The 12,345-nt window shown below is 31.6% G+C and overlaps 2 protein-coding genes across 2 annotated transcripts; one reads left to right on the top strand and one right to left on the bottom strand.

The window, feature by feature from the left end:
* Positions 1-2,268: 2,268 nt before the first annotated feature.
* On the top strand, positions 2,269-3,783 carry LOTGIDRAFT_57778 (hypothetical protein; the record flags this gene model as incomplete). The annotated part of the gene is made up of 2 exons (XM_009049264.1): positions 2,269-2,519; positions 3,606-3,783. Coding segments are annotated over 2 exons (429 nt in total), but the record flags the coding sequence as incomplete, so codon positions are not given.
* A 3,109-nt stretch (positions 3,784-6,892) lies between these two features.
* Positions 6,893-8,233, bottom strand: LOTGIDRAFT_97879 (hypothetical protein; the record flags this gene model as incomplete). Its single annotated transcript, XM_009049263.1, has 4 exons — positions 6,893-6,981; positions 7,371-7,509; positions 7,727-7,798; positions 8,063-8,233. Coding segments are annotated over 4 exons (471 nt in total), but the record flags the coding sequence as incomplete, so codon positions are not given.
* Positions 8,234-12,345: the final 4,112 nt, after the last annotated feature.

The raw sequence follows: 12,345 nt of genomic DNA, 5'->3' as shown, positions 1-12,345 counted from the left end.
TGCAAATATAGATCAATAGTCTCGTAGCAATTTTTAGCTAAAAACATGGTCGAATAATTTGTTGTTGTAGAAGGCAATGTTCAACCAAAATTTGACATGTAATTTTACACTTTATGTATACCAGCAGCTATATTGCAGAGAATATGATGTAAAATAACAAGTTCTTTTATTGGTACTCTTCTCAAGCTGATATAACAATTCACATAAACTCAGATGAAAATAATCAGTAAAATTAACAATAGAGGTGTTGTTTATTAGTGACATATTATAGAAACGTTGTGTTTGTTATATAATTGTGACTAAGATAACTATTAGTGAAGTATTGTAGAAACGTTGTGTTTGTTATATAATTGTGACTAAGATAACTATTAGTGAAGTATTGTAGAAACGTTGTGTTTGTTATATAATTGTGACTAAGATAACTATTAGTGAAGTATTGTAGAAACGTTGTGTTTGTTATATAATTGTGACTTAGATAACTATTAGTGAAGTATTGTAGAAACGTTGTGTTTGTTATATAATTGTGACTAAGATAACTATTAGTGAAGTATTGTAGAAACGTTGTGTTTGTTATATAATTGTGACTAAGATAACTATTAGTGAAGTATTGTAGAAACGTTGTGTTTGTTATATAATTGTGACTAAGATAACTATTAGTGAAGTATTGTAGAAACGTTGTGTTTGTTATATAATTGTGACTAAGATAACTATTAGTGAAGTATTGTAGAAACGTTGTGTTTGTTATATAATTGTGACTTAGATAACTATTAGTGAAGTATTGTAGAAACGTTGTGTTTGTTATATAATTGTGACTAAGATAACTATTAGTGAAGTATTGTAGAAACGTTGTGTTTGTTATATAATTGTGACTAAGATAACTATTAGTGAAGTATTGTAGAAACGTTGTGTTTGTTATAAAATTGTGACTAAGATAACTATTAGTGAAGTATTGTAGAAACGTTGTGTTTGTTATATAATTGTGACTAAGATAACTATTAGTGAAGTATTGTAGAAACGTTGTGTTTGTTATATAATTGTGACCAAGATAACTAATAGTGAAGTATTGTAGAAACGTTGTGTTTGTTATATAATTGTGACTAAGATAGCTATTAGTGAAGTATTGTAGAAACGTCGTGATTGTTATATAATTGTGACTAAGATAACTATTAGTGAAGTATTGTAGAAACGTCGCGTTTGTTATATAATTGTGAGTAAGATAACTATTAGTGAAGTATTGTAGAAACGTTGTGTTTGTTATATAATTGTGACTAAGATAACTTATACTGAAGTGTTGTAGAAATGTCGTGTTTGTTATATAATTGTGACTAAGATAACTATTAGTGAAGTATTGTAGAAACGTTGTGTTTGTTATATAATTGTGACTAAGATAACTATTAGTGAAGTATTGTAGAAACGTCGTGTTTGTTATATAATTGTGACTAAGTGATAGTTATATGTAAAACCTGCTTATTCTCTAACATATCTTATAATGACATGATTAAATAATTACTGTTTTATTTATTACAGACTGATTTAAAAATGTCAACTAGAACATCTTTATTTGATGCTGTGGAGAACAATGATCTATTGACTGTAAATAATTTGATACGGTGTCGTACCTGTAATGTCAACCAACAGGACAGTGGCGGTTTCATACCATTACATAGAGCTATATTAAAGGGTAATGTAGATATTATACAGTGTTTACTAGGGCATATAGAGTGTGATGTCAATATACAGAATAGAGATGGCTATACACCCTTATATTTAGCTGTAGAAATGTGTAATATAGACATTGTGAGATATATATTAAATACGGACTGTAGTGTAAATTTGCAGGACAATTTATATAATTGTGACTAAGATAACTATTAGTGAAGTATTGTAGAAACGTTGTGTTTGTTATATAATTGTGACTAAGATAACTATTAGTGAAGTATTGTAGAAACGTCGTGTTTGTTATATAATTGTGACTAAGTGATAGTTATATGTAAAACCTGCTTATTCTCTAACATATCTTATAATGACATGATTAAATAATTACTGTTTTATTTATTACAGACTGATTTAAAAATGTCAACTAGAACATCTTTATTTGATGCTGTGGAGAACAATGATCTATTGACTGTAAATAATTTGATACGGTGTCGTACCTGTAATGTCAACCAACAGGACAGTGGCGGTTTCATACCATTACATAGAGCTATATTAAAGGGTAATGTAGATATTATACAGTGTTTACTAGGGCATATAGAGTGTGATGTCAATATACAGAATAGAGATGGCTATACACCCTTATATTTAGCTGTAGAAATGTGTAATATAGACATTGTGAGATATATATTAAATACGGACTGTAGTGTAAATTTGCAGGACAATTTAGATTATACACCCTTACATAAAGCTGTTCAGGAGAATAATATAGACATTGTAAGGTGCTTGTTGGGCCATACAGAATGTGATGTCAACTTACAAGATATGTTTGGACAAACGCCCTTACATTTAGCAGTATTGAAGGGGTATATAGAAATTGTACGTTGTTTACTAGAGAACAATACCTGTGATGTCAAAATACCGGACATTAGAGGTAATACACCTTTATATTTAGCTGTAGAAAAGGATCAGGTAAAAATGGTAAGGTGTTTACTTTTCAATGCGTACTGTGACGTAAATGTACAGAACAACAGAGGTCATACACCCTTACATAGAGCTGTAAAAAATAGTAATATAGACATTGCAATGTGTATAATTAATCATACACTATTAGATAAATCTGTAAGGAAGAGAAATAGAAATATTGTAAAGTGTTTATTAGACCGAACTACTTTTGATGTCAATATACAGATCAGACGAGAGGCTACACCGTTACATTTAGCTGTACGATATGGTAATAAAGACTTTGTAATACATATTCTATATGCAAACTGTGACGTCAATAAACAGAACAGTAGAGGTTATACACCCTTACATACAGCTGTAGTGTTGGGAAATATAGAAATTGTAAGGTGTATAATTGAAAGTGGCAAATGTGATCCCAATATTAAAAACCAAAAGGGGTATTCATCCTTCTCTTCTCCTGGTGGTTTCAATACCCTTCATAAAATAGCAAATTGTCAGAATGTGGAATTGATTCCTGTTTTAATCCAACATAATGTTGATGTTTTAACTGATCATGTTGATAATCACCTTCAATTAGTTAAATTATTTCTGAGTAAAAATGATTTTCAATCTCTATGGTTTTTTATTCAGAATGGTCTCTATATCAATTCTTTAACATCATCAGGTGAAAATATAGTCCATCTATTAACTCAATTTTATATGGATTATTTATATATAGATTTTAGTTTTTTGTTTGATTATGAATTAGATTTTGATCTTATAAATATTGCTGGTAATTCACCGTTAATGGTGGCCTCACTTTTAAATAATTTACCCTTTATTCAATTTTTAGCGACTTTACCCTGTGACGTCAATAGACAAAACCATCAGGGCCATACAGCACTCCACCTTAGTGTCATCGGGTTTACTTTGATAAAAGAAAAATTAAATATGATGAAAGTCAATTCAGTAGTGAAAGTGTTATGTGCCTTTGAATACTATCCCAGATATCTTGCCTGCATTGATATTTTACTCAATCTTGGTGCAGACGTCAATATACAAGATAAAGGTGGGAAAACAGTCTTAATGTTGGCTTGTATAAAAAATGATAGAAAATTGTTAGAAACACTATTAATACATGGAGCTGATGTGAATATTGTAGACAACCATGGTCGATCTGCTCTACAATACATAGATTTAACAAACAATGTTTATGATTTAACATGTTTTAATTTACTTCTGTCTCATGGTTGCAGACAATCTTTTAATCAGCCATGTCTTAATGGTAACACTATTATTCAAAATGTACTCCAATTCTCACCATTATGGCAAATTGATCAAACTGTCAATTTTATCAAATTTCTTGTTTTTAAAAATGTCAACCTTCAACTTTTAACCTCAGATGATGGAGAAATCTCCTATGGTCAGTTATCGCTGGGGGAATTTTCTTCACAATCTAGGCATGAATTAAGACAAATTCTGTATTTAAGTGGTGGCTCAATTGAACAAATTACACAAGTATTAAATTTTGAAGTTGAGGAAAATTATGAAGCATCATTGCAAGAAACTTTAAGAGAAAAACCGAAAGAAAAATTTTATCTTTTTGCCAACAGTCTGAGCCTAAAGGATATTTGTAGAAGAGTCATCAGACAAAATACAGGTCTAGCTATTCATGATCGAATTTCAAAACTACAACTAAATTCCGAAGTTGGAAAACCACTTACAAGATTTCTTATGTTTAAAGATCAAGATTCTAGGCGATTTTCACTGCCTGTTCAGTTAGAGTCTCTTATTGATGATTATGATGATTTCATAAATCTTCGTGTTAGACGTTTGTTTAAAGAGTCTTATATTGATGATGATTATGATGGTGATTATGATTTCTATGATTTAAATAAGGAGAATGATGATTATGAGAATGATTATTGGGTGTATGAACATTGTAAATATTTAAATGAGGTACATGCAAGTTTAACATTTCTTGATTCAGATTCAGATCAGACACAGAGTTTCTATTAACCTATTGTAGGTAAAGTCGAAATATTTGCTTGATAAAGCTGCATCAATGTATTCTTTTACTGGGTTGTTTAAACATATTGGATTTAGTTCTAGGGAAACAATTTTCAAATAAGCTATTTCAAGGATCTAATTGACTTCAACACTGTAATTATCTCTAATTAGATTTCTTGAAACAGATCCCAGGTTCTAAAATACTAGAGGCGTTTATATTTAAGCAAATCTTTTCTGTTAAGAAATGATAAAACTATTATCTCTTGTGAAGATATCAATATATATGGGCTTGGTTCGTGCTGGCTTATATTTGGATTTTCCCCATCGACCTACAAATGCTGCCAAGAAAAACAACAATAATAATAATAATAATAATAATAATAATAATAATAATAGGTTGGTGAATGACATTTATTGATTTATTCAAATTAATAGGTAAAATTATCTAAATTTGTAAGTTTAGAGTTTGTAATCTAAGATAGAATCGGACAATATAATAAAACATCAAGGGGAAAATAGATTTTTTATGTTTGTAAATCAAAATATATTGAAGATTAATTCCACTTTCTTTTTTGCGTCATCTTTACTTTCCCTGATATTTCTGGTCATTCCCGTCCGAACACAAAATAAATCTGATACTTAATCCAAGCTCATTTAAAGATTTAAGGCAATTATATATATATCATAGATGTATGAAATCTTTCTGCTTACCTATTTAATGGTTCCCTTTAGGCAATCATGTATATATTGTATATATTTTTATGTATTAATGTTGATTTCTTTTTTGTTTTCATCAATCTTACTACAAGTTATTATTAGTGCATATAATATTTATAATGTATTTACCTCCCTTGAACTATTAAAATTCATCATTCTAGTCACTAGTTTTTTTGTTCCTATTTGTCATGTTTGTTGTACATGTTAAGCAGCACTGGCGGATGTGGCCACACGCAGGGTATGTTTATTCTTCTAGACACCTGATACCACTTTTCATTATGAAATACTTACTTCACTTATGATTTAGTGCCCATTCGAGCACGAATTAATAGTTAGACACAACAGTCCATTTTATTTTTAAAGAGATAGACCGATTTGTTTTCAATGTGAAGAATTAGCTAATTATGCGTGGAATTATATCTAGAAGGTTTTGTTTACAAAAAATTAACTTTGTGTACTTCTGGTAACGTGAGATTTGATCTCACGTCGTTGTTAGTTTGATCAAATCGAGCTTTTCCTTACAGCAAGATGTTGATAAGTATCTAACATGTACAATTATACGTAGTTTATACAGTGTCGACTTCAACATGGCCGCCAATAAAATATATTTTACTGTTAATGAGAGAAGCAGTATTTATTACACAGTGTTATTAACTCACTGAACATGTATTGTATATGATAAACATGTTATAATAACAGTATTTATTACACAGTGTTATTAACTCACTGAACATGTATTGTATATGATAAACATGTTATAATAACAGTATTTATTACACAGTGTTATTAACTCACTGAACATGTATTGTATATGATAAACATGTTATAATAACAGTATTTATTACATAGTGTTATTAAAGTTCTATGTAAAGTCTGGCGCACACATGAGCCATCAATTCAGGCAGAATTCATTCGTGCACTTCTTCCTTCTCCTTAAGGCCAAAGCTTCTGTGTGTGGGTAAATTTATGTAAGATTCGTGATGAATGAGCAAATGCTTGTGTGTGCGCATAACTAATGTTATCTGCTTAAAGTCGAATTTATGTAAGCATACGTAGTCAAGTGACATCTATCTATCAAATTCAATTCCATGGGCGAGGCCATTCTGAAATGTCACGTGACTATGTATGCGTACATAAATTCGTCTCTAAGCAGACAGCTTTAATTGCGCGCACACACAAACATTTGTTCATTCGTGGAAAAAATTATCAAACATGTTTGATTTTCAACTTTTTGCCACAAAATCTTATATAAATTTACCCGCACACAGAAGCTATCGCCTTAAGGAGAAGTGCACGAATGAATTCTTACTAAGCTGATGGTTTGTGTGTGCGCTAGACTTAAAATATATAACTGTAAACTAAACACCATTTTATTTCACTATCACAATTGTCTTCTCTGTTGAATTTATCAGCTGAAATTATTCTTCATAACACAGTCACTCATTCAGGATCCATTTTCGCGAACATTAGTCTTAGATTGAAAATTATCCGAAGAATCAATATTTGATGCTTTAATCCTGTCCATAATTTTGGCACGAGGTACTCCGAATTTTATATTTCCTTCTTCATACTCCTGTTTCACTTGGTTCAGCAGAATATTGGTTAATAAATTGCTTTTATCACGCCTTTTGTGTTTTACGTCAGGCCAGGGGTTACCTGAAATGTTTGAAAATGTCTATATTCGAGCAGAGATATTTCTTGACTATTAAAACAGTCAATCAAATCAATGGAATGCATTCTGGGGCTGTCTGTAAGTGTTTACTCTATGTGGAAGAGATTACTTGTTAACTGGTACAATGGAGAAAATGTAACTTGGCATATATTCAATTACGAAACTTGATAATCGATAATCTAAATGATAAATTCCTAGCGATGATAATTTCGATCATTTTACCCAACCTTAGATATATATATATATACAAAGAACGACAACTGATATTCATACAAAAAAAAATCATTAGTTATGTGAATTCTCCAAAAGGGTGATTTCTGGTTGTGTATGTGAACTCTCGTTAGGGATGTGGAATGGGGTGAATCAAACCTACCTTTCAATTCAATCAGTCCCAGTTCTTTCCCATCACCAGGATAAACAGAGGGAAGTCTGTAGATTTGGGTGTAAGCGCTGGAATAATTCATGTAGCGTGGAACCAAAACTTCAAATAGTTTGGGGATTAGATCTTTTTCCTGTAAAACAAAAATCATTAAAATTTCAAGAAAAAAGTTGACATTTAATTTTTAATATTTTGTGAAATGTGAGGAAATTGAAGACAAAGAGCAGTCCAAATCTTGTTTCTACAAATGAAATAGTATTATACAACTGCATATTTCCATATTTTCCATTAACAATAAAATAAAAAGAAATAAGCTTAAAGATAGAGCTGACAAAATACCAAATCCTTACCAAAAGCCAAAAGTCTGCTGTTTCCATGGTTTCTCTGTGTTTGTTACCATTTCTTATAGCAAGAGAAATCAGCTGAAATGAAAATAAGATATCAAATTACAATTATTTCGTTTCGCATTTTACATCAATCACATTATAAAAGAAATCACATTTTTTTAGTAAATCTAAGGGAGATAACTCTATTTAAAAAGAAACAATTCTTTACGAACTAAATCTTACATACATTGTCAATATTAGATGATTCAATGTAAAAATGTATATGCAATACATAAATTCGACACATCTACAAATAATGTCAGTATAAATATAGAAAATATAAACACAAAATCTTCACACCCTTTCTGCATAACCTCGTGTCTCATCACAATGTTGATACACCGACTCAATCCGTTCATACCGGAATAACGCTGTCACCAATCTTTGCAATGCAACAATTCGTTTTTCCCGACCCCCACACCTTCCGTCCACTCGGGCCATTCTTCTTGGTCGCACATTATACGGAATTCTCAGCATTTTAACAAATTACTAGAGGTCAGAACAAAATATCAACAAACATGGGCACGGTTACGTTCAAATTTCAAGCGTAAATATTTTTGTTGTGAAAACGAAATTATTTTGAAACCGTAAAATCTAATAAATCCTTCGACTTATCGATATCAATTCATAATAAATGTGTAATTTTTCTGATGTATATTTGAAGGAATCTTAGAGAAAATGATAAAGGTTTAGAATTCAATTGATCAATCCGAAAGATTGTCATATCTTGGAATCTGTGTCTTGGTCGACTTGAATTTATAACATCCAGATCAGTAGTTTAAACAAGTTGGAATTTAACACGGTACAATATAATAAGTTCATCAAATGAATTCTCTTCTTTTTTTTTCTTTTTTTTTTTTGAAAAAATAATTTTTTTATTTATCATTACAATATATTACATTAACAACAATATACATGTTGCCCTCACATTCATGTGATACATAAATATATAAAAACATAGTGTTGTAGACATTTCATAGTTAATGAATATCTAATTATCGAAACAACCATATCCTTAAATATAAAAGATATATAGTAAATACGACCACTTTTGGTTAGAGAAGTTATCATCATAAAAACTCTTTTCAGTATGAGCTATTTTTTCTAAGAATAAGGTATATTGTAGGATACTTGGATCAGATTTTGAAGTTTTGTTTTATATATAAAATATTTTGTGAGAATAATAACATGATTAATATAATGCCATAAAGGTTTTGAAATATTTCCATCATTTTCTAAAATTCCAAAAGTTTTTACGAAAGTGGTTAGACTAATCGGAATGTTTTTATCTAAAAATTGGTTGGATAAATAATTCCATAGGATTTGTGATTTATTACAGAAAAGAAATTTATGTTTGATGGATTCAATACAATCAAAGCAGAGATCACAAAGCGTACTACTTTCTTTGCCAATTTTAAAAAGTTTATCGTTGGTGAATATGATACGATGTAGAAATTTAAATTCAAAGTTTCGGATTTGAACGTTACAAACAATATCATTAAGTTTTTTAAAAGTAAGTTTAAGTTCTTGCTCGGATAGTTAGATGTTCAAAGTTCTTTCCCAAGTTCTAATTCCAGTAGGTTTGATATAGTAATTCCTAATTTGGCTATCATATATGTGTTTTGATTTAATAGTATATAAATTTTGTTTAAATAGTTTAATTAAATTGCAGTTTATTAAATTAATCGTAGAAACATATTTGCATAATGCTTCCTTATTTATATCAGGAAATGATTTTGTTATAGAACTTCGAATGCCAAAAAGACATAAATTGTATGGTGTTTTAACTAATATCATTAGCAAAAATATCAGACACGAATAGAATACCATTATTGAGAAAGTTTGAATCGAAAACTACTTTGTAAATAAATTCTATTTTCTTGATGGAGAACCTTCTTATACACTTCATGGGGGGCCTGTTTGTATGGTGCATACAGAGAGCTGCATTCTGAAACTCAACCTCGATAGCCCACTCCCGCCGCCTCCCATAAGTCTGCACCCATGGGTGACTTCAATTGGAGCCCGGGTTAGACTCGAGTCATTCGAGTCACTTCTTCTTCTTCTTGTTGGTGGATGGTGTCCGCTTCGGAGAAATTCCATATCGCAGACGTTGAGTAGGGAACGGGTTGCTCCCATCATTCGAGTCACAACCGAACTGTAATATTTGTAGAGTTGAGACTCGTGTGACGTAATATTTGACCTAGTTAAAAGCTCGGGTCCGACACTCACTATTTGGAGAGTCAAACACGAGTTAACATCATAGCATTAAATGTCTATATATGGCCAAAAGTCCCGCCATATTGCCTTAACTCGATCAAATGCGATTGCGACCCTCACTCGGATTGCTCGCTGAAGATAATTACGTCATTTCTCCATCAACTCTAGCTCGACCACAGAGGTTCAATCGAAGTCACCCCATGGGGCCCTATTTGTACCCCAAGTCACGAGTGGCTGGGACCGCCACTGTTGAAGGACTAAAAGATGACGACCATAAAACATTTACTGACTTTTATTGTTTATTTTTAACATTTTGTATAATTTATTGCACTGAAAATAATCTTGTAAAAGATGAAACAAAAAAACAAAACATTTCCCGAGTCCTGACTCTTAATAAATTAACAGACATAAATAAAGCAACAGAGTATAAACATAGTTACCTCCCTTGTCAACATAATGACCTACTGATAAACTTGTATAGGCTGAAATGTCTACATAAAAACACATCTTAGATGGATAAGAAAAGTATAAACAAAGGCCTGTTGATAAATGAAGATGTTTAGACAGAGATAGACGTGGACGCAATCTTTGATTTAGAGATAGTCGTAAACGTTAATTAAGAGGCGTATAGACAGACCTAGAGGTCCAGAAAAGACGTAGACCTGTCGTTTGGTCAGGCGTAGGACTTTTGACAAGGGGGGAAGTAGATAGATATATGTTCATTAGGAAAGAGACGTAGAGGTTTAGACAGAGATAGCCCGGGTCTTTCATGACTGGGCGTGGATGATTTAAAGGAAATGTTAGATAAAAGATAGACGATATCGTTTATTAGGAGATAGACGTGGAAGTTTAAAATGAGTCGGATCAAGAAGTAAAGGGGAATAATCAAAGACATTCAGAAGGAGATGGACGTAGCAGTTGTCAAAGAAATAAACGCAGAGATCCAGAAAGAGTTAGACGTCGAGGTCCAGAATACGGATAGAAAAGACGCAGTGGTTCAGAAATAGAAATAGACATGTAGGTTCGGAAAAGGGGTTCAGAAGAAGAGCGGAATATATATAGAGGTTCAGAAAGAGTTAGACTCTGAAATTTAAAAAAAGACAAAACGAAATAGACAATCACATAAGGAAAATACTAAATATAAAGAATAAACTAAACTATCGAAAAGTCCGCACCTTAGACATGTTTTGACGAATCTGTAGGCTAAATCATTACAAAAATATTGATAGATGGATCTGGGTTCACAAAAAACGTAGCTTTGAAATAATCCAGATAGTAGGAAATATTGTTATCTGATTGGTTAAAAAATCAATTGATTTGATTGATTAACCAATCAGATTATCACTTAAGTTCAGTTCAGGTTTGTGTCATACATCTTATTAGACAACAGTGTAAAATGGTCTACAATTCTGATAGACTGGAAGTGACTGACATAAAGGATGTTAAATGCCAGTATGCACGTGCGTTTTAATTCAAAGACAGAAAGAACAGAAAATATTTGATAACTCTTTTACAATATTCAACTTTGTTTCGGTTGGATGATTGAACTTAGTTCTCGATTCAAGGAACCCAGATATTTAATCCCCCCCCCCACCCCCACCACATCCTCAGCCACGCCCCGACATTATCGAGGCATGATCATCCTTACACTTAAAGGACACATAAACACAAAACAACAAAAATATCGCATGCAACTTCACAACAGAGTACATTTGACTCCGATACACCCCACCAACCCCCAAACATTCCCTCCGACCGACTAAAAAATAATAACAGAAAAAAACAACATATCAAAAAAATAACAAACAATGATTATTTTAGAGAAATAACCGTGAGAAATCAAAGAGCTATATACACAGAAATAAAAGATATAGACAAGAATTAGGAAAAGACGAAAAAAATAGAAATTTTCATGTTTTCTTGATTTAGCCAAATGGTAAGATGCAGTGACAGGCAGGGCTACAAAAATACCCCTCTCTTCTTAAATATATTCTTCTAATCTCGTTATGTGCGAAGAGTTCAAAAATGATAATAGGGGTACTAAGTTACAAGCTCGGAAAAAAACATATAAAACCAAGATCAACATTTAGCACTTTTGAATACAGTTTCAATTAAACTTGTTGGCTCTTCAATTTAGACATTCAGGGGTTAACTTTCCCGTGTAAATAGAATGCTAATAACAACCACGAGTGACCTTAAATAGGCAGAAAGGTACTGGATGACCAATGATACCAATCAGAGTGACCGCTCATTTCTACATTTATAAAGGGAAGTAACTCAATTTCTCATCAAAATGGCGTCAGACCTAATTGACAGGTCGAAGCACATTCGTGTTACTGGAGTCGTTAAACTTAAATTGTCTTTTA

This window comes from Lottia gigantea, assembly GCF_000327385.1.
Source record: "Lottia gigantea unplaced genomic scaffold LOTGIsca_132, whole genome shotgun sequence".
In the NCBI taxonomy this organism is placed as follows: domain Eukaryota; kingdom Metazoa; phylum Mollusca; class Gastropoda; family Lottiidae; genus Lottia; species Lottia gigantea.
This window is presented reverse-complemented; position numbering and strand designations above follow the sequence as displayed.